We start from the raw sequence: 22,259 nt of genomic DNA on the forward strand, positions 1-22,259 counted from the left end.
CTTTACTATTTCAGTATTTACCAAAGGCAAGCACACCCAATAAAAAAGGATACGAGGAGTGACTTTCCGGATTTCGTTTTCCACACCAGGTTTGGACACCTCACACATCCTGAGTGCTACAGTTGTAAGGAACTCTTCCCTGAGGAACAGTTGAAATAGCACAAGAAAACAATGACTAATCCACCAAAAGAGCACCAAACAGGTAATGTGTTTGTTCCCAAGTTCATTTGTTATCATAGCTTGTAGCTTTCAGAATTCATCCAGTCTTACTTCTGTTTCTCAGAGACAGCCTCAAAGCCAACCATCTCCACTGTTTTGGAGGAGATGGTTATCTCTTCCTTCAGAATCTGCTGTATTTCTTTCTTGTAGCGTCCTCGGATGGCTGTTAGATAGTCCACCCCAAAACTGGCCTTCTTGAGACGTATAAAGGAACCCCCCTTTGGGTACCTATAGTACAACATGAGAACATGAGGTGACTTGTATGTATATTGAATATGAATGTTTAAGAGACTGCTGAAGTGTGTTTGTCCACTCAAAATGCTTCCATGTCTTTCATATAATATTGATATTAACTACTTAGCGTTACTAACCTCGACCGTTCGGTCATGCCGGGAAATATCAAACTGAGGCTGGAACGTATGATATTTCCCGGCATGACCGAACGGTCGAGGTTAGTAAGTAGTTTATTATATGGCATTTTTAGCTTTTCATTTTGTAAACGAAAATAAATGGTACCTCTAGGCTAATTGTAGCTAGCTCTCAAGTCTTCTCACGCTGTGTTTCATGTGTTGCCTAGCAACTCATTACTTTTGATAGAAAGCGGACAACATGGTTCTGCTAAAATGGCTTTAATTTCAACACAAAATAACGACACAAGTGATTAAAAGAGTCTAGTCTTCATCCTCACTTTCGATGACAAATCTTTTCAGCATCATCTGGATAGTAAAACTCAGCAGCTGACTCGTCGCTCATTTTGCAGATGACGTCAGAGGGCAATAGGGAGCCGTATTGACCGCTGAGGAGGGCAATACGCGTCTGGCATGACTACCCATGACTATCATAAAGCTCGTACCGTCGTTGCCATATAATAAAATATTTTAATAAATAAAATCTCAGCATCAGATTTCAGTGTGTGAAATGTGAATGACAGGGGCTAGTTCTTTATAAGTATTTAATGAGTATACAGTTTGATAGAAGTTAGCAGGGACAGTTTACCTGCATGTAAAGTAGTGGATTCCTTCATGGGTGCCATCATGTTTACCTCGCTCAGGGTTGTCCCACTCCACACCAAGCCACAGCCCTGGGGGAATTTTAGCATGGGTGAATGCATTCTGGATAACACATCTATAATAAAAAATTGTGCGAAAACCAAGCAAGTCATGTGTGGTTAGCACTGGATAAATGCTTCACGTCAAGACTGTATGTGGAGGCAAGGGGGTGGGTGGGGTGTACCAGTAGTTGGTGGTACGGTGCCAACAAACCGCACCGTGCCCCGCTCTCCATCGCACGATACACGACTCCCTACAGTGTCTGATGGCAAGCCTTCGTCCATGGTGGTGCTGGCGTATGGCTGGTCGGTGACTGGCTGAATGTTGATTACTACTTCACCAAACAAGTTAACGCTAGCTGTTTGTTAGCAAGTAGCTAGGCAGCCTGTCAACTAGGGAACAGACCCCAGTGTAAAAGAGAACAACGAAATTACTGAATGACATCGAGGGTGATAAATTAAAACTAGTTGTAGCAGCATGTCATGTCATCATTAGCCAAGTGAACTCCTGCTATATTGAATAGCTACCTACTAGGTAGCTAGGTTGTCAACAACTGCTGAGCATTGCAACTAGCAGCGCACTTTTCCTTTTACGTAATAATTTATTATGAATAAACCGTACATATTCATTTTGCAGAATGTGAGTTTAAACTTAACTTACATTACCTTAGTCATAAATTAGACCCCCTTTGGTTTCTGAGACAGTAGGGAACGACCAGTTAACTGGTGGTATACACTTGTAGTGTGGCTTTCTTATGGATTTCAAAATAAAGGTTTCACACATCCAATGAACAAACTTGAAAGAATACAAACTAATACACTTCCGTACTTTGTTTTGAACTTGTTTTTAGGCCTACATTGCAGTTATTGAGGTAGGCTATGTGCTTGGGTATGAATATTAGGTATATCGACATGGCCCTTTATATAGTTATATTATATTATGTTTTATATTTATATTATGTTATTGTGTTTTAAATATAAATATTGTTATGTGCTTCCAGATTGTATTTTAGATGAGACAAGTTAGATTACAAGACGTGTTGTTTACAGCCAACCATTGTCAGCAAGATCAAAAAAGGTTGTAGGCCTACATCTGGGGACAAACAAAAACATTGCCAATCCAGACAATCCTAGCCCTGTAAACTCCCTCCAATAACTTTCCCCATATAGAAAGTATTACTGGCCCATAGGCTAATTCAGCAGCTTTTATGGATCTGCTTTATGAAATCATACTTTAAGTGATTTAACCATACCACCAACTGTGTTTGATGATTTTCCACAGTCTGATCCTGTTGATGGGAGAGTGACATGAATGATAAACAGTCCACAGACATAATTGCAATCTACTCCTACACCCACTGTGGATAAGGGGTGAGAGAGACCACTCATGTGGTCCCCTTCATTTATAAAGCCTCAAAATCACTGACTACTCTCAATCGTGACAAATCTTGACATTTACCAAAGACTGACTGTTCTCAGGCCCAAGGCTCTCTCTGGAGACAGTAAAGGCTTGGTATGTATGCTAAGGTAGACACAGAACCAGTGAATCTGGAAGAAGTCAGTGAGAGAAAGTAGGAGTAAACTGTACAAGAGAAGAAAAATACAAACCAGAGGAAAGAGGAGGACAGAAAGGCTTCATGAGAGGACACTACAATGTTGGTAAAGAGGGGAAGGCTATCACTCAATGGATGTTATGATCAGTTATGTTACACTAGCATCAGAGTCCTTATGTTTAATCACATGACTGAGAAATGAGAAATTACAGTTGTGCCCAGTCAGCATATTGTGTGCATGATATGTTTCCTCAGAACATCCTTTGACCTTCTTGACCCATATTGTACTATTCCCTCTTTGAGCCTTTGTGTCATCCCTTTTCCTCTGATTTGTCAGCAAGATCATAATCAGTTTACTCCTACTTTCTTGACAGATTCCTCCTGTGCCTGTTGCCTAAATTCTGATGTGCAGCAAAGTAATAGGAATCATTCACACTCTCTCTTCTTTCTCTCACATATAACAGCTCAAGGTACATAAATTACACATTCAATCATGGCCCAAAATGGGTCTATGGTCCCTTGAGGTGGTAGCCTCAGGAGCAGGATTGACAAGACTGGGGTGACAGGGCTTGAGTTCCATGACTTGTCGGGTCATGGCACAAGTCGTGAGAAGCTGTTATAAAACCATTGAACCCTATGACTTGTCAACAGAAAGGGCAAGAGTGAGGCAGTGCAACGGGGTGGGAAGGAGCAGATAACAAAAATCAACTCAGGCAGGGTTTTTTTTTCCAACTTCCACCAGCCACCAAAAATCCACAAAAGTTTTAACAACAATGACTTTCCCCTTCAAAAAGCCGTCCGTCACTCACCCAACTTCTCCCTGGTCCAAACGAGCCAGCCATGTGCCCTTAGTCTCTCTGGTCTCTCCCCCTGCTATTTCCCCTCCCCCCTTTTCTAGTCCTAACTTAATTAGGTGGATCACACATCTACACACCAGTCCACTTGGTGAGGGATTTTGGGAGATGTAGTGTGGGCCATTGCCACCATTTTGGGGTGTTGCCACCTCTCTGGTCCAGGGATGTAACATTCATACACCACCTGTCCCCTGGTGATGTCACAGTACAAAACGTTATGTAGGCAACAATTTGGCAGGCTCAGTTGCATATTTTTGATCTTGCCAGTACAAATAACCAGACTGATAAATCTTTAATCTTTTTTTTCAAACTATTATAATTTAAGCCCTTTAACTAGGTTCTACTTGTTATCATAACTCTGACCTCTTAAATCTGAACATGGAGTAGATTGTGCTTCCGAATTCAGTCGTTTCTACGTAAGACCACGCTTTTATTTTGAAAGTGAGTTTGCGAAACAGCAAAAACCGGAAGTGTCCTCGCAAGAGTCCGCAGAATGTCTAATATAGAGAGAACTGCCACTCTCGGGAAACTTCCGGGTTCTGAACTGGTTGAAGTTCCATGTGAGGGCGCTAACGAGCGAGTGTAGAATGAATGGAGGTCTATGGAGCGGTACCCCTCAAAATCCACTTTTCTCAGGATATAATTTTTTGTCTAGTAATTTGATTCTGAATTCGAAAGGGGAGGCAAAAGAAATACACACCGCTGGCTGTTAGATGTTTTAAAGTCGTCTTTCTGTTCTAAAAATCTTTTGAAAATGTCATTGACGTCATACACATCGTACGACCAGAGCTACTGCTTTACGGCAAGCTCTGGTCACTTACTATTTTCTCTCACGTCATCAACACAGCTGACAGGTTAGGCTCTCCCTGTCAATACACATGCTAGAAAGAGTTTTGGCTTGCTAGTGTTGTTGCTAATGTTGCTAATGCTCTGACATTCTGATTCCGCTTCGGATGCCATCAAGCGGGAGCTCTGGTCGTATCAGTCCTTCACTAACCAATCGGCATTCATTAGCAGAATGCTAGCGTGTTATGGGCAACAACGACCCACCCTGTAAGAAATCAAAAGGACATAAGTACTCGTTCATTCAACTTTCGACCTATAATCCATGTTAAACATGCAAAAACTACAATCAAATCGGAGATTTCTCAACGACAATCAGGCGAAAGAGACAAATGTAGCCGTTTAGCTCCATAGACTCCCATTCAACATGCACTCGCTCGCGATCACCCCCAGTGGAACTCTGATGGAACTGCAGCCAAATTCGGTACAATGGGGCTGAATAGGGAGTGGCAAGGCTTTCCTTAAACAGGCTCTGAGTCCGTGCTTTGCGGCGGCCATTAGCAGAGATAAAAGCATCAGTCAGGTGACAGCCGTGACAGACTCGGGTATTGACTTGTTGAACAACTGGATTCTCCTGTCTGCTGTCACCTGACTCTAATTCTTGCTGTTCCAGATTGTGAAGGCTCAAGACAAGACACCTTAGCCACTGACAGTAAGTGGGATTCTTGAATGCATTATGCTTTATGAAGGGTTCACTTTAGGGGTAAATCTCTGTTATCTTAATGTCAGAGTTTAACTTCAAGCCAGAACAAGCTGTTCCCTGTGTATGTATGTTATGTGAGTGTCAGCACATTGTGTGTGTCTGTTTCCTCCCATAGCCATGAACGTTGAAGCAGGAAAACCCACTGGGCTGGTTGCTGCCACCTTCACTCCTCTCTCTGAACAGGGGTACGAGCTCTGGGTCTATACCAGTATGACCTAGAATATAGGGGCAGCAAGGTGTCTAACCTAGAACAGAATGGAAACAAGGATCCAATAAATGTATAACCTGGAAAATAGGGTCATCGAGGACATGTACAACCTAGAAAAAACAAGCAATAATCTCTGTGAATCTATGACAAAGCCTGGTGACTAGTGAGCAATATTTAATGATCAACTGTATCATATCTGTTGTAGGTGCTCTGGAGCTTTCTTGTTCACTTAGGTTGACTTAAATCCTATAACTGTTGTGTACGGTTGTGTTTTAATGATCTAATGTCCTCTCTCCCTCTCCCCATCTCTCTCTCACTATTTCTCTCTGTTCCTTGTCTCTCTCACCATCTCTCTGTTCCTCCTCTATGTCCACCATATATCTCTCACCATCTTTATCGCCATCTCTCTCTTCCTCCCCGTCCCTTTTTGCCTCAGTGAGATAAACTTGTCCCAGATCAAGCCCTATGTTGCGTATCTGATCGAGAAACAAGGTGTTAAACGTGTCTTTGGTAAGAGCTTTATCCTTCTCTCTTTCTCTCCACCCCTGCTCTCTCCATGCTTCCATCCTTGCTCTCGCTGCCCCTTCATCCTTCATAAAGAACCTGTGAGACCAGAATGTTCTGTGACCTGTAGATATGCTGCTTCTCATTGACTATCCCTTACCTCCTTTCCCTCCCATCCTTGCCTCCCCCCTCTTTCCTCCCGTCTACCCCTTTTTCTCCTATTCCTTCTTCCACCCTCCTCCCCTTCCCTCCTCCTCCCCCCTCAGTGAATGGTACTACAGGGGAGGGGATGTCTCTCAGTGTGAAAGAGAGAAAGGCTCTGGCGGAGGAGTGGTGTCAACAGGGCAACAACAAGTAAGCCTGAAAGGAGGAGGGGGGGTCCATTCATCTGTGTGACTCAGCAACAGGAAGTAATATGTACATGCCTGTCTCGCAACGCTTACTCTGTGTGTGTGTGTGTGTGTCTGTGTGTGTGTGTGTGTGTGTGTGTGTGTGTGTGTGTGTGTGTGTGTGTGTAGGTTGGAGCAGGTGATAGTACATGTGGGTTGTATGAGTCTAAAAGATTCGCAGGAACTGGTGAGTAAGTGCACACACAGACATGCATGCACATACACTGTTGTGAAATTTGACCACAGCATGCTATATCTATTTATTGATACACAAGGTGAGTGCTTAAGACATTAAACAGCAAATGCAATTTAGTCGAGAACTTTAATGTTTGCAAACATGGAAGCATGGAAGACCTTGCTATCAAGCTCTAGGTGTGTCTTTCAAAGTAACAATGATTTCCAGTATGCTTCTCATACTCCCTCTTATAACGATTCTTCAGTAGTGGATTTTAGCTTTCTTACTCGTGTCATCTCAAATAGTTGCATGCCAAAAGTTACATTACTTGAGACACTAATGGTTATCGTTTTTCTATTTTTAGCCCGCGGTCCCTTTGTCACTAGTTAGCCATATCAAGCATACGAGTGGACTCCTTCATATCATCAGATAATCACATCAGTAGTGATGATGGTCAGCAAAGTGTTGGCATCTTGTTAGCAAATAACAAAAGTCAACACTCAGAGGAAATTGCAACAATATTGCAGACATCCCAAGTCTCCCGGAAGTTCCGAGAGTCTCCCGCATTTCAATAGCGGCTCCCGGACGCCCACAAATGCTATAAAATCTCCCGGGGGGGGGGGGGGGGCTCCCGTAAATGAGTCTCTGGTTGCAGGTTGGGATGTCTGATATTGACAGCGAAAATACGTTCCAGAGTAACATATCAAACATTTAGAAAGTATACTTATTACTAATGCAGTGAAATAACCAATAAATTCCACACACCGGTAGACATCCTTGAGCCATGCGTGGTTCCAGTGTTTCAGGCCCTCTATCTCTCTCTCCAGGCTCGCCATGCTGTTACAGCTGGGGCACATGGGATAGCTGTCATCTCTCCATCCTTCCTCAAACCGTCCAGTGTAGGTCAGTACCAACACCTGGCTCCCTGCTGGAACTGCTCTGCCTGCTTATTCAGCAGTCAGCTCATTGTGTGTGTGTGTGTAGATTCTCTGAAGCTGTACCTAAAGGAAGTAGCGATGGCGGCCCCCTCTTTGCCGTTCTACTACTATCACCTCCCTGCTGTGACCGGAGTCAACCGTGAGTACACACACTTACTCAGACATGCTCACTCTCCCACAAACACCGGTCACCCATGTGCACATACGTACACATGCTCCCACACTCTAGTATAGACAGCTCCATATAGGTGACACTTTTAGGGTATTTCTTGATAATTGACACATTGAGCAACACACTTCTCTCCTCTCTCCCCTCTATTGTTCCCTCCTACTACCCCAGTGGCGGCCAGAGATGTGCTGGAGGGGATAGAGACGCAGATTCCCTCCTTCAGGGGGGTGAAGTTCAGTGGAACTGACTTGCTGGACCTGGGGTTATGTGTGAGCTACTGTCCTGCCCACTGGTCAGTGCTGTACGGGGTGGATGAGGTCAGAAATATACCTCCCTGTGTCTCTCCCTTCCTGTCACACTCTAGTCCTCGGGTGGCTGTGGGTCAGGGGGTAGAGCTGGGGGGGGGGGGGTGTTAATCGCAAGGTTGGTTGTTTGTCCCCAACTCATCCACGCTGTGTGCCAAAGTGTCCTTGAGCAAGACATTGAACCTCAAGTTCCTCCCGATGGGCAGAGTAGCGCCTTGCAAGTGAATGGGTGAACAAGAGGCCAAAAATGTCTGACTGCCGCTAAGGTAGAAAAGTGCTATATAAATGCAGTCCATTTACCATGTAATTTTCTTTCACTCCCTCTATCCTTTTCTAATTCCCTCTCTCTGTCTCACTCACTCTATTCTTCTTCATCTCTCTCTAAAACAAACTTTTTTGGTTTGATTTCCAGCATGCTTTTTATACACCCTCTTATAATGATTCTTCAGTAGTGGACTTTAGCTTTCTTACTCGTCTCATCTCAAATAGTTGCATGCCAAAAGTTACATTACTTGAGACACTAATGGTTTTTGTTTTTCTATTTTTGTCCTGCGGTCCCTTTGTCACTAGTTAACCATATCAAGCATAACAGTGGACTCCTTCATATCCTCAGATAATCACATCAGTAGTGATGATGGTCAGCAAAGTGTTGGCATCTTGTTAGCAAATAACAAAAGTCAACACAACAATATTGACAGGGCAACAATATTGCAATATTGCAACAATATTGACAGGGCAAATACGTTCCAGAGTAACATATCAAACATTTTTAGAGAGCATACTTATTACCAATACAGAGAAATAACCATTAAATTCCACACACGCGTAGACATCCTTGAGCCATGCGTGGTTCCAGAGTGTTTGAGGCTCGCCATGCTGTTACTGTGCTATATAAATACAGTCCATTTACCATCTTTCACACCCTCTATCCCTTTCTAATTCCATCTCTCTGTCTCACACACTCTATTCTTCTTTATCTTTCTCAAAAAAAAATGTTTTGTTTGATTGTCTACATTGTGTGAAGAAGTGCTGTGTGGTCTTCTTGTGTTTCATCAGCAACTGCTGGGAGGTCTGGCCATGGGTGCCTGTGGAGCTGTGGGCAGGTGGGTCTCCATCTCCTCTTTCTCCTGTCCCTCTTCCTTGTCTCTCCCTCCCTCCTCCCCCCTGTATCTCCCTCCAACCCTCCACTTGTCTCTCCCTTTTCATCCTGTCTCTCCTTCGTCCTTCCACCTCCCTTACCACCTCTTTCTCTCCCTTCTCATCCTCCTCCCTCTTCATCATATTCTAATCCCACTGTTTCTAATTGTTGATGATGACAACCATGACAACCTTACTCTAAGTGGATGGGATTGATTTTTGTTTGGGATGTACATGTGTGTGTCTGTAAACCCAACATCTGACTGACCTTCTGCCTTCCTCCTTCTCTCCACCTCCTCCTCACTCTCTTCTCCTCACCCTCCCCTCCCTCCAGCACGTACAATTACATAGGCTTGACCAACAACAAGATGCTGGCTTTGTTTGAAGGAGGTAACCTTACCACAGCCAGGGAGATAGAGGTAGGCCAGTCAGACCTTAGGCCCCTTGGGCAGGCTGTCACACACTAGGGCCTGCTTGATTTACACCACAATCAGTCCCATCTGGTCCCAATTATAAGTCAATTCAAATGCTCCTTGAGGAGCTTGCTGACATGATTTAAAACAGTAGTGTGTTATGATGGTGGTTTCTCTCTACAGTTTAAGATCCAGGCTGTCATGTCTGACCTCTTCAAGCTAGGTGAGTGGATGCTTGCTGCTTACTTGTCTGGTATGCTTTGGCTTTGCTTTTGTTGTCTGGGTTTGACCTGTGTCTTGGTGTGCGTGTGTGAATGTATCTGTGCAGGTTTCGACCTGCCCATGAACAAGCAGCTGATGAGTGAGGTGTCAGGTATTAACTTGGGCCCCCCCCGCCTGCCCCTCCAGCCCTGCGACCCCCTCCCCATCGCCTCCAGCGCTCTCTCCCTGCAGCGGCTCCACTACACCCTGGACAGCTCATCGGGGCAGAAGTCATAGGTCACCGTTCTTGGAGGGGGAGGGAGTGTAAGCCCAGTGATCTGCAGTCAAACGCTTGATCAAGAGATCCCCATGTGTCAATTTGGATAAAAGTGTCTGCTAAATGAATACATTGCATTATTATTTTCAAATGTTCGATATGGTGCCTTTTAGGTTTCACTTGAGTGGTAAGATCTGCTGTGAGAATGAATTGAATGCAGTACAGTACATTCCTGTGGGCCAGTCCTGATGTTGGGGTTAATATAGAAATGTGCTCCACACTCCTTCAGTTTACTTGTCCATGTGTCGACTCCAGATCGCTATGGAAACGGGTTCTGACTTCCTCATTCTCGTCAAGCAGTAATAACACAGATACCAAATGGTGTTTACTGTCTTGTTCTCAGCAGCCGGAGAAACACTCCAGACTTTCAGTTAATTTGCCACCTCTTAGTTGATTTGCTGCCAATGTACATTGAAAGCCTCATTGTTTAAATATTACTGTACTTTATTGCAATGGAGGACATTGCACTACATTAACTAGGCCTACATCACATATGTATTAAGACTAGTCCAACATACTTTTTGGCCCAGTTTACCCACACATGGATTAAGCCTAGTCCTAGTCAAATCTTTTTGGATGATGGAGATCTTCATTGAATTTTATCTGACTTGAAGACAAAGCTTAATCCATGTATGGGAAACTGGTCCTTTACAATATATATTAGTCCAGACTAAAAAGGGAATTATGTACGTTTTCAACTTTGCAAACACACTCGCAAATGTCTTAATAAATGGATACCTTTTTATATTATATGTTTGGGGCTCCAGTGTGTGTTCAAACATGGCCAAAAGCGCTATACAGTATCAGTTGTCACTTCAACCAGATTGAATGGAATAATTGAATGATTGGATGATATACAGAGATGATATACCATGTAGGCTACATTATTTGATCAACTACTTCAAAGATTATTTTTAGTGTTGCCGGGGTGACTCTCGCTTACGTAGGAACCTTTGGTACTAAATCTGTAGTTTCACTAGGAAATATTGAAGTGACGGACCTTTCCAATGGATGGAAAACATGAGGGAACGGCTTCGAAACGAGAAGAGAATTTAAGGTTATACAGTTTTAAAGTTCAACTTAGAACTTGTTATTTAACGGCAAATTCCCAACACTATTAGCTGTAAGTGAATTGAATTATAGAACTGTCAATAGTAAAGTTGTAGCAAAAATCTGAATCGGAGCTAGTGAAGTGAACCATGAGGAACCATGAAGTGACGACGAAGAAAACACTTCATGAGGAGAGGTTTGTAATTATTTTTAATGTTCTTTACTAGTTCTTCAAATAACGTTAACGACTGTAATGCCCCACCTATGGTATTTAGCATACATTTAGCTTTAAAATAAAATTTAATTCGGAACCAGCACGTAACCCCCCCCCCCCCCCCCCCAAACGCTCTCATGACGCGCGAAATACAATTGTCTCTAACATATATGACCATTTCACAGTCCCTCGCTCGTTCGAAATACAAAATCCCCGATTTCCGGGAGATTGTATAGTATTTGCGGGCGTCCGCAATGCGGGAGTCTCCCGGACCTTCCGGGAGACTTGGGATGTCTGCTTTTGTAAATTTCTGATGAGCAAAAATTCTTAATAATTGAGTATGCAGCCAACTTCCATAAAAACATGAACGTAACTACTTTGAACAGCTGTATGGTGATCAAAGGAACCATAACTTCCCAGGAAAATGCATCTGTTCAAACTCATTCTCGAGCATCACGTTTTTTTCAGTAGGGGGGAGCAAGCTACCAGCAGTCAATCATCTGACTATATGGTTGGATCAGTATCAGGCAGCTTGTTTCTAAAGGAAGCTTCATCCAGCTCTAGATCGCTGGCAGCTTTATTCTCATCTGCACCTCCAGCCAAGGCCCTCATTTATGTCCCTGCAGTGAAGGTAAGCAATGTTTGGAGAAGTGTTATATATATATATATATATATATAAAGTTGACACAATGCCTTACGTACATAGCCTGCTCCAAAGAGCAAGCAGGAGGACAAGGGAGATGCAGTAGTAAAAGGCCCAAGCAACCACCAACAAAAGAAAGCTACAAAGAGAAAATCTGCTGCTGACCAAAAGGTGGAAAACAGGTGTGTCTAAAATAAAAGGAAACAGAATACAATTAAAGACTATTTACATTTCTTATGAAAAACATAATTGTTTGCATTCTGTATTGCATGGGTGTTGCTATATCTTTTTGCTTGATATACTTTTGTTACAATGCAGCTAGATACTTAATGCAAATGTCTCTCACACACTCTTACTCAGAGAGAGTGCCCTACAGAATGCAGATGCAGATGAGAATGTCACAAAGACCCCCAAGAAGGTGAAGAGGAAAGTTTTAGATGTGAGACAGGAGGGCCCTATGGAGGAGGAGGTGGAGGAGAAGAGGGCAACAAAAAGACAGAAGACTGAAAGAGTGGAGGAGAGGATAAAGCTGAAGAGGACAGTGTTTGTTGGCAACTTGCCTGTCAGTTGTACTAAAAAAGTAAACATAACAACTTTTTTTTTACCAGCATTGGACATGCAATGATGCACACAGGGATTCCACTGTCACAGAATATTTATAGTCAGGGAATTTAATATTTATTTCAAACTTTGGTTTGTCATGTAAATTAATACATCCTAAAAGTATTGGAGTATTGTAATAGAAATGACTCAAACACCCTTTTTGGAAACTGGCAGTGTTGGTGCAATATTTTAGGCTCACTTTAAGTATAATGGTCATCGTACTGAAAATTTGGTTGAGTCATGCAATTGTGAAGAAAATATACTTGTCAAATGGTGTGTATGGAGTTTAACAGAATGTTTTAAAATGTTACATAACGAGGAAATCATTTGCTAATTTAACTTTTTCAGACCCTGAAAATAATCTTCAAGGACAAAGGGCTTATTGAATCTATTCGTTTCCGATCACTGGTAAAGGCTCAACTCAACTTTTTACAGACGTGAATTGTCTATCTACCAAGTCACACACAATGATCTGTGACTGGTAAAACACTTTTTCTCCACAGGTGAGAGAGGATCCTGGCATGTCACGGAAGTGTGCTACCATTCAGTAAGTCTAACTATTCGGGAATTTTAACAGTATCTAGTATAATAAACAATTTGACACATTTTCTGCAGTGCATATATATTTTTTTTTAAATCCAATCTGATGTAGGGTTTATTTGGAAGGTGAAGGAAAAATAAAAGGGACAGGTTGAGTTATATTTATATATTTTATGTGTTTTCCTCCTATAGACGCAAGGTTCATTGTCAAAAAACAAGTATCAATGCATATGTGGTATTCAAAAATAAGGAGGGAGCTGTACAGGCACTGGAAAGGTAAGGTAAACTTCAGTAAGACACATTATGTGCTACCGGAAAAGAAGTCATTTAGATATTGGGATGAAAATCTTGTGCATTATATGAAAGACCTGGCTCGTCAAGGTATTCATGTGCCCCTATGATTGCAGGAATGGCATGGAGATTGAAAAAGGCTTTCATATAAGAGTTGACAAGGTTTCCCAAAATTCCCTTGTAAGTGTCCTTTTATTGAATTGTACTGACTTTAAAATATTGAAGCAAAACCTGCACATCAGCTGACAAACTTCCTTCAGTAAAAAATAAAACAAATGCTAATGCCTAAAACAATCTTGATTTTTAGCACGACCACAAGAGATCTATTTTTGTTGGAAATCTTCCATTTGGTAAGTATCTATTCTAGACTGCATAAATGTTGTTAGTAAATAGGAAAACAGTGCACACTGTTTTTTCTTTAATGCATGTTTCCTTTCAGAAATAAATGAGTTGCCTTTACGGCAACACTTCGATGAGTGTGGTACAGTGGAGGGAGTGCGTTTGGTACGGGACGTGAACTCCGGGATGGGCAAGGGATTTGGCTACATTTTGTTTGAGGTGGGACACAAAAATACACACTTAATCTACTACTGTTATTACTTGTTAATATAATCTGCTAATATAATGTATGCTCCTGTTGATAGAGTGCAGATTCTGTCCAGCTGGCTTTGAAGCTGAACGGTTCCAAACTCCAGGACAGGAGCATTCGTGTGAAGAGGTCTGTCCCAAAGGACAAGGCCATCAAAATGGCTTCTAAGAAAGGACCTAGAGTGAGGAGAGACAAGGGTCCTAACAAAGAGACAGAAGGAAGTGAAACAATGGTCAGGGTGAAGGACAAAGGTACCAGTAAGGTTGAGTTCAAGAGAAGACCACGGCAGGGACCTCAAAACCAATCCATGGGAAAGCCATTCATTAAGAGTCCAAACAAATATCAAAACACATCCTCCGAGTCTTTCAAAGGTGAGATGACCGACCCTACCAAGAAACCTAAAAAGAAAGGGCTGAAAAAGAAACTCAGACCCAGGAGGAGCCAGAAGACTGTCCACATTTGAAGAATCTGTATTGAAGCATTGAACTGTATATGTATCTGATATCCTGCCCATTCAGATGTGGGTCAGAGTTTTTGCCAGAAATACCTCTGAGGTTGTATGTGTTATACATGTGGGCTTTCAACTTCCTTACCAATGTTTTAGAGAATTTACTATTTTTTGCCTATTAAAACAGGATAGACAATGGGGAAACATTCAACAAGTAGATTTCAGTGTTTCATCCACCTTTTATTTTCATTTCTTACGAGTGGCCTCTTCAAAAGAAAAAAACCCATCACAGTTTAAGTATTTTGTCAGACTGAAATGAATAACTGAAATACTTTGAGTAAAGACCTGTTTGTTTTCTCAAGACCCCCCTCCCCCCACAATATTTTATATCCGAACACTATCGTTCAAAGACATTTAACACAAACAATAAACCAGTTTAGTGGACTGAATGATGGGGTAACTTTCCCTCTGCATACAGTATATTGTTTTGTCTTAGCTACAAATAAGGGTAAGGGAGAGTTTTGCCAACTTGACACCTGTATACAATCAACTTCATTTCTGAAGAAGAAAACAGCATGACAATGTGATCAATGAAAACAATAGGGAACTGGACGGGCAAATGTTGCTGTTTTCATTTAGACACAGGATGCTGCAAGGACAGATTCAACCCTTGAGGCATAGTTTTAAATGAGAATGAGATTAACCAGGTAACACAACATTCTTTCATAGAACTGGCTGTTTGATGTTGAAGTTGGTCGCCACAGGACAGGAGTATTTTCAAGCAGAGGAGTTTAATCCAAGGCCTTCTCTTATTCTATATCGTCTTCGCTCAAGCTCTGTGCGCTCACAATACGCTGTTGAGATGAGAGGGAAAACCGTTACCTAAGTACTTACAAAAGATCAGGAAACAAGATGATTTACCAGCAAATCACTCACTTATATCCAAAACTTTAGCAGTTTAAAAAACAACAAATCTTAAACCTTCACTGGGTGCCTTAAATTCAGACTTGTGCAAGTGCACGATTATGCAAGCTGCCAAAGAGTCTTCATACAGCTCCACCAAGACGGACAGGCAGTACTACATGGGCTATGGTACTGGGTAAGCAGGCCTGGTACCTGGCTGATGGTGGGTAATTTGGTGAGCAGCATCTGGAACACGGGCGGCGGCAGGGTCTGCTGAAGGACCTGCAGCAGCTGCTGGGGCTGGCCACACACGGCAATGGCGTTAGTCAGGTGGTCCACACCATTCTCATAATCTCCTGTAGCGACCACCATGCCCATAAAGAGAGAGTTCCGATTACTGGATAAAATGGGAGATATCTGAATGGATATTAAATGGACATTTAATTGAATTAGGTGTGTTGGAGCAGGGAAACATCTAAAACATGCTGGACAGCGGCCCTCAGGACCGGATTTGGACACCCCTGGCTTAAACCAATCCAGGTCAGTGATCAGTAACACACCAAGGAGGATGTGATGGAGGAGCACTGTTGTGACCTAACTAAGAATGGGAACTAAGACTGTAGCTTTTCCTGGTACATTCAGTTGGAACCAATATCAAAGCAATTCAAAGAACAGGACTTCCACCACTATAGCAGATCATTCTTTTGTTTTTTTACCCTGGGCCAACAGCTCTTCTCCCAACTGGATCTCCTCCAAGAAGAACTTCTGGACAGCCTCTGCATCCTTCAAGTCGGGGAGCTGAAAGACCAAGGCACCCGTTGACATAGTTCATAATCCAAAGCAGATACAAGACTGAACCACCTGTCCGAACCTAAGAGATATTTTAGTGGACATGGGGGCATTTGTCATGCAACTTTATTAATTAAGCATGGATAGATAAAGATATATATTCTCAGGGAGAATGTCCCTGTACTTACTGTCAGTCACTCTGGATAAGAGCATCTGCTGGATGGCTAAATGACTAAATGTAATATATCTATTGTCCGTATGTCCCTGTTGTGAAAATGTTTTTAGCTCCAGTATCAGGGGGGTGTTCCATCAATGTCGCTAACGCAAGTCGCACTACCACGAATAAGTCTCACTTGGGTAAACGTCAACTTAGACTTAAGCCTCAAGCCGTTCCACTAACGTTCCGTTCCACTAACAGGCAACGCTAATTCAAGCTAGACCTCAATAAGCTTAGACTCTGCAGCCCAGATCAGGCGATCGTCGAAAAGAGCAGTTATGTCGCAAAAAGCAAAGCGTAAAGCAGCAGAGAGGTGTTGTTTCAGCAGCGTAAATTGATATGAGTTTTGATATGAGTTTTTTTGGAGTCCCCAAAAAGGGCAATGTTGCCGCAATTAACATGGCAAGGGAAACAACTTGTCAAACCATTACGACCGTTAAAGGGATATATTGCACCTATAATATTGGGGAAGCCAGAGGAAAAGTAATATAGAGGCTTGTCAACATATAGGCTACTTTAAACAATGAAAATACTTTATACAATTGAATAAAAAGTCTCCTTGATTCTTTGCGTTTCACGATTACCTGAAAAACTGATGATAATATTCAGGTACTGCTTAGAGCAAAGTATACCCTTCATATTTCCTGGCATAGTTCAAGAACGTCCCACATGCAAAGACATAGACAGATGCAGACAGACTGAACAGTGTCAAGGCTTGGCTACAGTGGGTTTGCTTCCTTGTGTGTGATTCCTGCAGACTACATAGTCTAGGCCTACCTACATAAACTGCAATCTATACCCTCCTTTCTACTATTATAGTCTACTCTCCTTTCTATTACTTTCTACAAAGGATGGTAGGCTGCTCTTATGTGTTCATTGCCATCCTTAAGAGTTGCTAAAGTGTTATTTTATATATATATATATATATATATATATATATAAAAAATTTGTTTTATTTTATTTAAGAATGACAATTAAATCTATCTAGATAATCTGAGCACATTCATCCACCACAGGCTTGTCAAAGAACGGATACGCCATAATTGATTCTAACTGGTCTTGAGGCTCTGCTTAGTTTCTAAGGCCTTATTTTATGTCAATTAACGAATGTCTTTTGAAAACAGATAAAGTGACATTATTTATTAACTTGTTAATTTAAATTAATATATTTTTTGGAGAGGAAGTAGGCCTAAACACGCATATCATTCATGTCTGCACTTCAAAAAGTCTGAATTTACGTCCCCGAACATGGACTAAAGTGCTTCGCAGGAATTTACTCGACGGAACTGTCTTTTGAGATTCTGTTTCCGCCTGTTAGAAATTAGTTTAGTTTAGCTTGACTTTTAGCCTGACACGGATCAGGCTAGTCCCGATCCTTGGTTACGTAGCTAGAACTATAATAATCCACCTTAATGGAACGGAACTCTCGCTAAAGTAAATGGGACTTTGCGAAATAAGTCTTGCTTTCCCTCAATCGACATTGATGGAACACCCCCCAGGTCTAATAAACTCTCCTGGTCTGTTGTGATCAAATTAATAATAATAATTTTGAAACATAAATTTTAAGGAGTCAGATGGCTGAGCGGTCAGGGAATTGAGCTATTAGAAGGTTGCCGGTTCAATTCCGGCCGTGCAAATGACGTTGTGTCCTTGGGCAAGGCACTTCACCCTACTTGCCTCGGGTGAATGTCCCTGTAAATGTAAAGCAACCGATTTTCCTTACCTTTGACAGTCCGGACCTGTCCTGTGCAGCCTTCTGCTTTCTCCTCCCTCGAGGTGAAGGATAAACACATTTTAAATATGTTCATTGCATTTTTCCTCATATTTTTTTTTTTTTACAAAAGAGTTAAAAGTTAGACAGACATTCATGATTGACTTATCGGAATTTTTGAACCTCTGCTTTAAGATTATCCACAAGTTCTACCCACTTCGTTTGGGGAATTTACCAACGATACATCGTAAAGAATGGCATCACACTAGCCAGAGGCTGACATGTAATTGATGTAAATACAAACGAATACAAATGGCATTATTAACATTTATTCTTTTAGCAGACGCTTTTTGCTGCCTGTGGGAAATAAGCAACAATAAAAACAATATATCACAGCGAGTAAGTCAGTTACCACTAACCACAAGAGCAACAAGTCTCTAAGCAAGAGTCATTGTGATCCTTGAGGAAACTAACATTGGGTCAAGCAAACCATTCCTCAGTACCGTTGTACTCCCGGAACAAGGTGCGTTGTCAAGCATAAAAGTAAGATTGTAGAGCCTTTAACAGTAGCAAAACAGAACAAGCAGGCTTGTTCCTTTCATTAGACTCGTCGTGGGCTGAATACTTAAAGAGCTGCTCATCATATTTGTCAAACTAGGGTTAGGGTTGATAAGAAGATGATTTGCAGTATGTTGCATGACAGGTTCTGTGTAAGCAACCTTCAACTAGTTAGCTAACGTTAGCTGCGTATTACATCAATGAATCATGCTCGGCTAGCTGGCAAGCTAGTTGAATGGCTAGCACACTGTAGTCCAGTTAGAACAGTGATTTAATTTCTCCGTACTGTGAGACACTAAAATGTTTTGATAGGTAAACTGTTCTCGGGTTAGCTAGGTAATTCGCTTGCTATTATCAGTTTAATTAACTAACTAATCCATGTGAGAAGACGTTGAATCGCTAGATCTAGATCTTGCTCTAACTAGCCAACAGCCAGCTACCCCACAATTAAGTGCAAGTGCAGTGTTCAATCAATTATTCAGAAAAAACAACAGTCGACCTACCCGTCTAAACCATACCTCGGAATAGGAAAGTTTAACCGTATTGTTTTGGTATTGGATTAAGAACATCCCCTGAATTTGTTTCCTAAACCGGGGTGTACATGGTCGGTAGGTCAACACTCACGTTCTCGGAGCCTGTTCTTGAAGTTGGGGTCACTCCGTCTTTTCCTGTCGAAGTAAATGCAATAGCCAACAAAAAGAGCACCGCAAACACCGGCAGCTATCGTGCTCGATCTACCGCCCATCATAACTTAAATAACAATTAATTGTTTCTCGATATTTGGATGTGAATAGAGGGCTAATTTTCAGAGATCTGTCATGACCCACCTGGCGCAGGCTTGTGCGAAAAGACCAACAGTTTAGGACCCGTCAATAGCTTGACCGATGGGGTGTCACTACTGAACGCCTGATTGCAAATGATTAAACTCGCGATTTTAATTTTGACGGCAGGTTTGAGTAATTGCACCTAATTTTTATCGTTTAAAGCCTGGAATAAACGATTATAGTTGACCACCTCATACGAATGTTGCCGTTGTGCCATGGGACCATAGACTTATATAGGAGTAGACCATAGAGTTAATATAACTAGAGACAGCTACTTCTGTCTTCCAAGATGGCGTCCCCATTCATTTCTATGAAAAGTGCTCAGTGGCGCAGTGAGGCAAGCGAGAGCTCCTAACGGACCGCGCCATCTTTCCAGACCGACTCGTCCGGTCTTGCGCAGAAGCTTGTTCCTAGCTCCGAAACTCATGCATGCTTGCAACTAGCTGTATACGTCATACTTTGCGACAACCAGTCGCGAGCTTGTGAGCTGGAGCTAAGGCATTGCAGAAAACTGTCAGAATGTGGTACAAGTCCGATCAAGAAGCAGATAGCAGAGCCTGTTTAAGGAGAGCCTTGCCACTCCCTATTAAACCCCATTGTACCAAATGTGGCTGCAGTTCCACCACAGTTCCACTGGGGGTGATCGCGAGCGAGTGCATGTTGAATGGGAATGGAGCTAAACGGCTAAATTTGTCTCTTTCGCCTGATTGTCGTTAAGAAATCTCAGATTTGATTGTAGTTTTTGCCGTTTTCCAATTGGTAAAAACCTTGTCTATGAAGGTGATGTCTTAATGATTCTGGCTCCAAATTGTCGACACGGGAAGCAGAAACACGCATGTAGCTTGGCTGAGTACTCTAACCAAATTTGAGAGCGATGCCAAGGATCAAGCTGGATCGGCCAAGGGGACCTTGGCTGAAAATGCGCATGGGGTACGTTTGCAGAACAGGTTGTACTGGATTGCTGTCATTCAAACCATGCTCGCCTTCACCCACAGCAGCTCTGCCTGCTCTGGAATATGAGTTTATCCCTTGTCGCAGGGGCAGTAGGCTAGTAGATGGTTTGGGGATCAGAAATCAATGCATGATAAAAGGTTGTTCTTTGTAGGTACAAACACACACGCAAAGAACAATCGATGGCTAATGATGGCTACCCTTACAAAAAAGAAGTATACTTCAAGTTTATTTTGTAAGTATACTAAGTACAAAAAGTATACTATTATCATGTTACTTAAAGTATACTAGCAGTGTACTTATTTGTATACAATTTTTGTACTAAGTAAACTGAATTGGCCCACTTTTTAGGTCATTAAGTACACTTTAAAGTACACTTTTAGTATATTTCAAGGTTTACTTTTGAATACTGTAAAGTAGCCTGTGTAGTGCACTTTCAGTTCATCAAGGATACTTCCAAAGGAGCCTCAAAGTATACTTTACAATACTTTCAAGTACACTTTCAATTAATGTAAGTACCTCAAAGTCAATTTTATTAAAATAATTTTACCATAAATTACTATTAAATTAAAGTGTTTATGAGCCTCTCAAACGCCTCAGACCTTCCGTCACATGGAGAGAACTGGGGCCCTCACAAAGTTACACTGCATTCGGAAAAAGCTAATTGCTGCACTGGTATTAATGTGGTCTGAATCCAGCTTTTCATATGTAATGTAACAGTTAACTCATGGTTACAATGGTAAACCAGCACAACAGTGAAAATTACCATGCAACAAAACACTACATTCTATGCAAACACACATAAAAAACGAAATTCATGAAGTTACAATTGTATTTCGAACAAACGGCAAATTTCTCAGCAAGTGTTAACACTATTTACCACCATGCATCATGGGAATTGACCAATGAGCCACGCTATGAGAGAATGTCTAATAAAGGGAGAACTTTACGGTGGCCCACGGGTGCACACCACAGCAACATTAGCGAAGCAAACAAAAGTTGAAAACACAACAACATTAACACACAACAACACAAAGACATTAACAAAAATGAAACATTTATAAAAACGCTACATTTCAAAAACAATCTACTACTTACAACACAACAGCATTGGTTCACACCACCAACATCAGCCAAGAACACCGCAGCATTAGCCGAGAACACAACAGCATTAGCCGAGAACACTGCAACATTAGCCGAGAACACTGCAGCATTAGCACAAAACACAACGACATTTGCAGAAACGCTGCATTTCAAGTTCACACCAAATCGTTCTCCAGACCACTAGAGGCAGTGCATGCAAAGTGAGATGTTTTACCTGTTGTTGTAAAATCAAGTGAAGTAAATTAACTCTACGGGACCACGCTTACGTACCTCTTGGAAGTTTGCTATCGAACATAATAGTACCAGAGCCCGTTTAAGGAGAGCCTTGCGACTCCCTATTAAGCCCCATTGTATCGAATTTGGCTGCAGTTCCACCAGAGTTCCACTGGGGGTGATCGCGAGCAAGTGCATGTTGAATGGGAGTCTATGGAGCTTAACGGCTAATTTTGTCTCTTTCGCCTGATTGTCGTTGAAAAATCTCCGATTTGATTGTAGTTTGTGCATTTTCAACATTGATTATAGGTCGAAAGTTGAATGAACGAGTACTTATGTCTTTTTGATTTCTTACATGGTGAGTCGTTGTTGCCCATAACACGCTAGCATTCTGCTAATGAATGCCGATTGGTTAGTGAAGGACTGATACGACCAGAGCTCCCGCTTGATGGCATCCGAAGAGGAATCAGAATGTCGGAGCATTAGCAACATTAGCAACAACATTTGCAAGCCAAAACTCTTTCTAGCATGTGTATTGACAGGGAGAGCCTAACCTGTCAGCTGTGTTGTCGATGCCCTGAGAGAAAAAAGTAAGTGACCAGAGCTTGCCGTTAA

General features: G+C 42.0%; 4 protein-coding genes across 12 annotated transcripts in view; 2 read left to right on the top strand and 2 right to left on the bottom strand.

Moving 5' to 3' along the window:
• tbce (tubulin folding cofactor E) overlaps nucleotides 1-2,022 on the bottom strand; it is a 28,284-nt gene extending 26,262 nt beyond the window's left edge. For 3 of the 4 annotated variants that reach the window (XR_014740528.1, XR_014740526.1, XM_084684981.1), the window contains exons 1-5: nucleotides 1,934-2,020; nucleotides 1,453-1,660; nucleotides 1,216-1,300; nucleotides 271-447; nucleotides 54-139 (exon numbers count right to left, since the gene is read on the bottom strand). Coding sequence is in view for 1 of the 4 variants with exons in the window: in XM_084684981.1 (XP_084541107.1) it covers nucleotides 54-139; nucleotides 271-447; nucleotides 1,216-1,300; nucleotides 1,453-1,552 (448 nt within the window). In the remaining 3 variants the exon portion in view is untranslated. Of the gene's footprint in view, nucleotides 1-53; nucleotides 140-270; nucleotides 448-1,215; nucleotides 1,301-1,452; nucleotides 1,661-1,928 lie in introns of all 4 variants that reach the window. The other variant, XR_014740527.1, reaches the window with a different exon arrangement.
• Nucleotides 85-10,064, top strand: npl (N-acetylneuraminate pyruvate lyase (dihydrodipicolinate synthase)). 5 transcript variants are annotated; one of them, XM_084684987.1, is made up of 13 exons: nucleotides 85-202; nucleotides 5,131-5,169; nucleotides 5,336-5,405; nucleotides 5,865-5,938; nucleotides 6,199-6,286; nucleotides 6,451-6,508; nucleotides 7,324-7,399; nucleotides 7,481-7,573; nucleotides 7,775-7,920; nucleotides 8,965-9,011; nucleotides 9,380-9,435; nucleotides 9,642-9,681; nucleotides 9,867-9,906. In XM_084684987.1, the coding sequence occupies exons 1-12, from the start codon at nucleotides 172-174 to the stop codon at nucleotides 9,644-9,646; spliced, it is 783 nt and encodes a 260-aa protein (XP_084541113.1). In that variant the 5' UTR covers nucleotides 85-171; the 3' UTR covers nucleotides 9,647-9,681; nucleotides 9,867-9,906. The 5 variants fall into 5 exon arrangements, with proteins under 5 accessions (XP_084541113.1, XP_084541112.1, XP_084541110.1 ...); XM_084684986.1 differs by lacking the exon at nucleotides 9,867-9,906 and adding an exon at nucleotides 9,787-9,842 and having other exon boundaries at nucleotides 86-202; XM_084684984.1 differs by having other exon boundaries at nucleotides 88-202; nucleotides 9,380-9,464; nucleotides 9,867-10,064.
• A 923-nt stretch (nucleotides 10,065-10,987) lies between these two features.
• Nucleotides 10,988-14,588, top strand: rbm34 (RNA binding motif protein 34). Of its 2 annotated transcripts, none has more exons than XM_084685097.1 (11): nucleotides 10,988-11,242; nucleotides 11,729-11,891; nucleotides 11,967-12,085; nucleotides 12,264-12,483; nucleotides 12,855-12,914; nucleotides 13,010-13,053; nucleotides 13,239-13,322; nucleotides 13,454-13,517; nucleotides 13,645-13,687; nucleotides 13,777-13,895; nucleotides 13,982-14,588. In XM_084685097.1, exons 1-11 carry the CDS (start codon nucleotides 11,196-11,198, stop codon nucleotides 14,387-14,389), a joined length of 1,371 nt encoding a protein of 456 aa, XP_084541223.1. In that variant the 5' UTR covers nucleotides 10,988-11,195; the 3' UTR covers nucleotides 14,390-14,588. The 2 variants fall into 2 exon arrangements, with proteins under 2 accessions (XP_084541223.1, XP_084541224.1); XM_084685098.1 differs by having other exon boundaries at nucleotides 11,732-11,891.
• Nucleotides 14,589-14,593: 5 nt separating this feature from the next.
• tomm20b (translocase of outer mitochondrial membrane 20b) lies at nucleotides 14,594-19,437 on the bottom strand. Its single transcript, XM_084685099.1, has 5 exons — nucleotides 19,177-19,437; nucleotides 18,007-18,053; nucleotides 15,994-16,075; nucleotides 15,491-15,633; nucleotides 14,594-15,228 (listed from the first exon to the last, which is right to left on the bottom strand). The coding sequence occupies exons 1-5, from the start codon at nucleotides 19,298-19,300 to the stop codon at nucleotides 15,184-15,186; spliced, it is 441 nt and encodes a 146-aa protein (XP_084541225.1). The 5' UTR covers nucleotides 19,301-19,437; the 3' UTR covers nucleotides 14,594-15,183.
• Nucleotides 19,438-22,259: the final 2,822 nt, after the last annotated feature.

The sequence above is a fragment of the Hypomesus nipponensis genome, chromosome 21 (genome assembly GCF_054491055.1).
Source record: "Hypomesus nipponensis isolate SF chromosome 21, ASM5449105v1, whole genome shotgun sequence".
Lineage (NCBI taxonomy): Eukaryota > Metazoa > Chordata > Actinopteri > Osmeriformes > Osmeridae > Hypomesus > Hypomesus nipponensis.

Coding starts and splice junctions, on each gene's coding strand:
- tomm20b (XM_084685099.1), bottom strand. CDS start 19,300: ATGATGGGCGGTAGATCGAGCACGATAGCTGCCGGTGTTTGCGGTGCT. Junction 16,076..18,006: donor ACAGGTCCGGACTGTCAAAG/GTAAGGAAAATC, acceptor TTGGTCTTTCAG/CTCCCCGACTTGAAGGATGC. Junction 15,229..15,490: donor AATTACCCACCATCAGCCAG/GTACCAGGCCTG, acceptor TCATCTCAACAG/CGTATTGTGAGCGCACAGAG.
- rbm34 (XM_084685097.1), top strand. CDS start 11,196: ATGAGGAACCATGAAGTGACGACGAAGAAAACACTTCATGAGGAGAG. Junction 11,892..11,966: donor TTTATGTCCCTGCAGTGAAG/GTAAGCAATGTT, acceptor TTACGTACATAG/CCTGCTCCAAAGAGCAAGCA. Junction 12,484..12,854: donor CTGTCAGTTGTACTAAAAAA/GTAAACATAACA, acceptor TAACTTTTTCAG/ACCCTGAAAATAATCTTCAA.
- npl (XM_084684983.1), top strand. CDS start 172: ATGACTAATCCACCAAAAGAGCACCAAACAG. Junction 7,400..7,480: donor CCTCAAACCGTCCAGTGTAG/GTCAGTACCAAC, acceptor GTGTGTGTGTAG/ATTCTCTGAAGCTGTACCTA. Junction 9,465..9,641: donor CCACAGCCAGGGAGATAGAG/GTAGGCCAGTCA, acceptor TTCTCTCTACAG/TTTAAGATCCAGGCTGTCAT.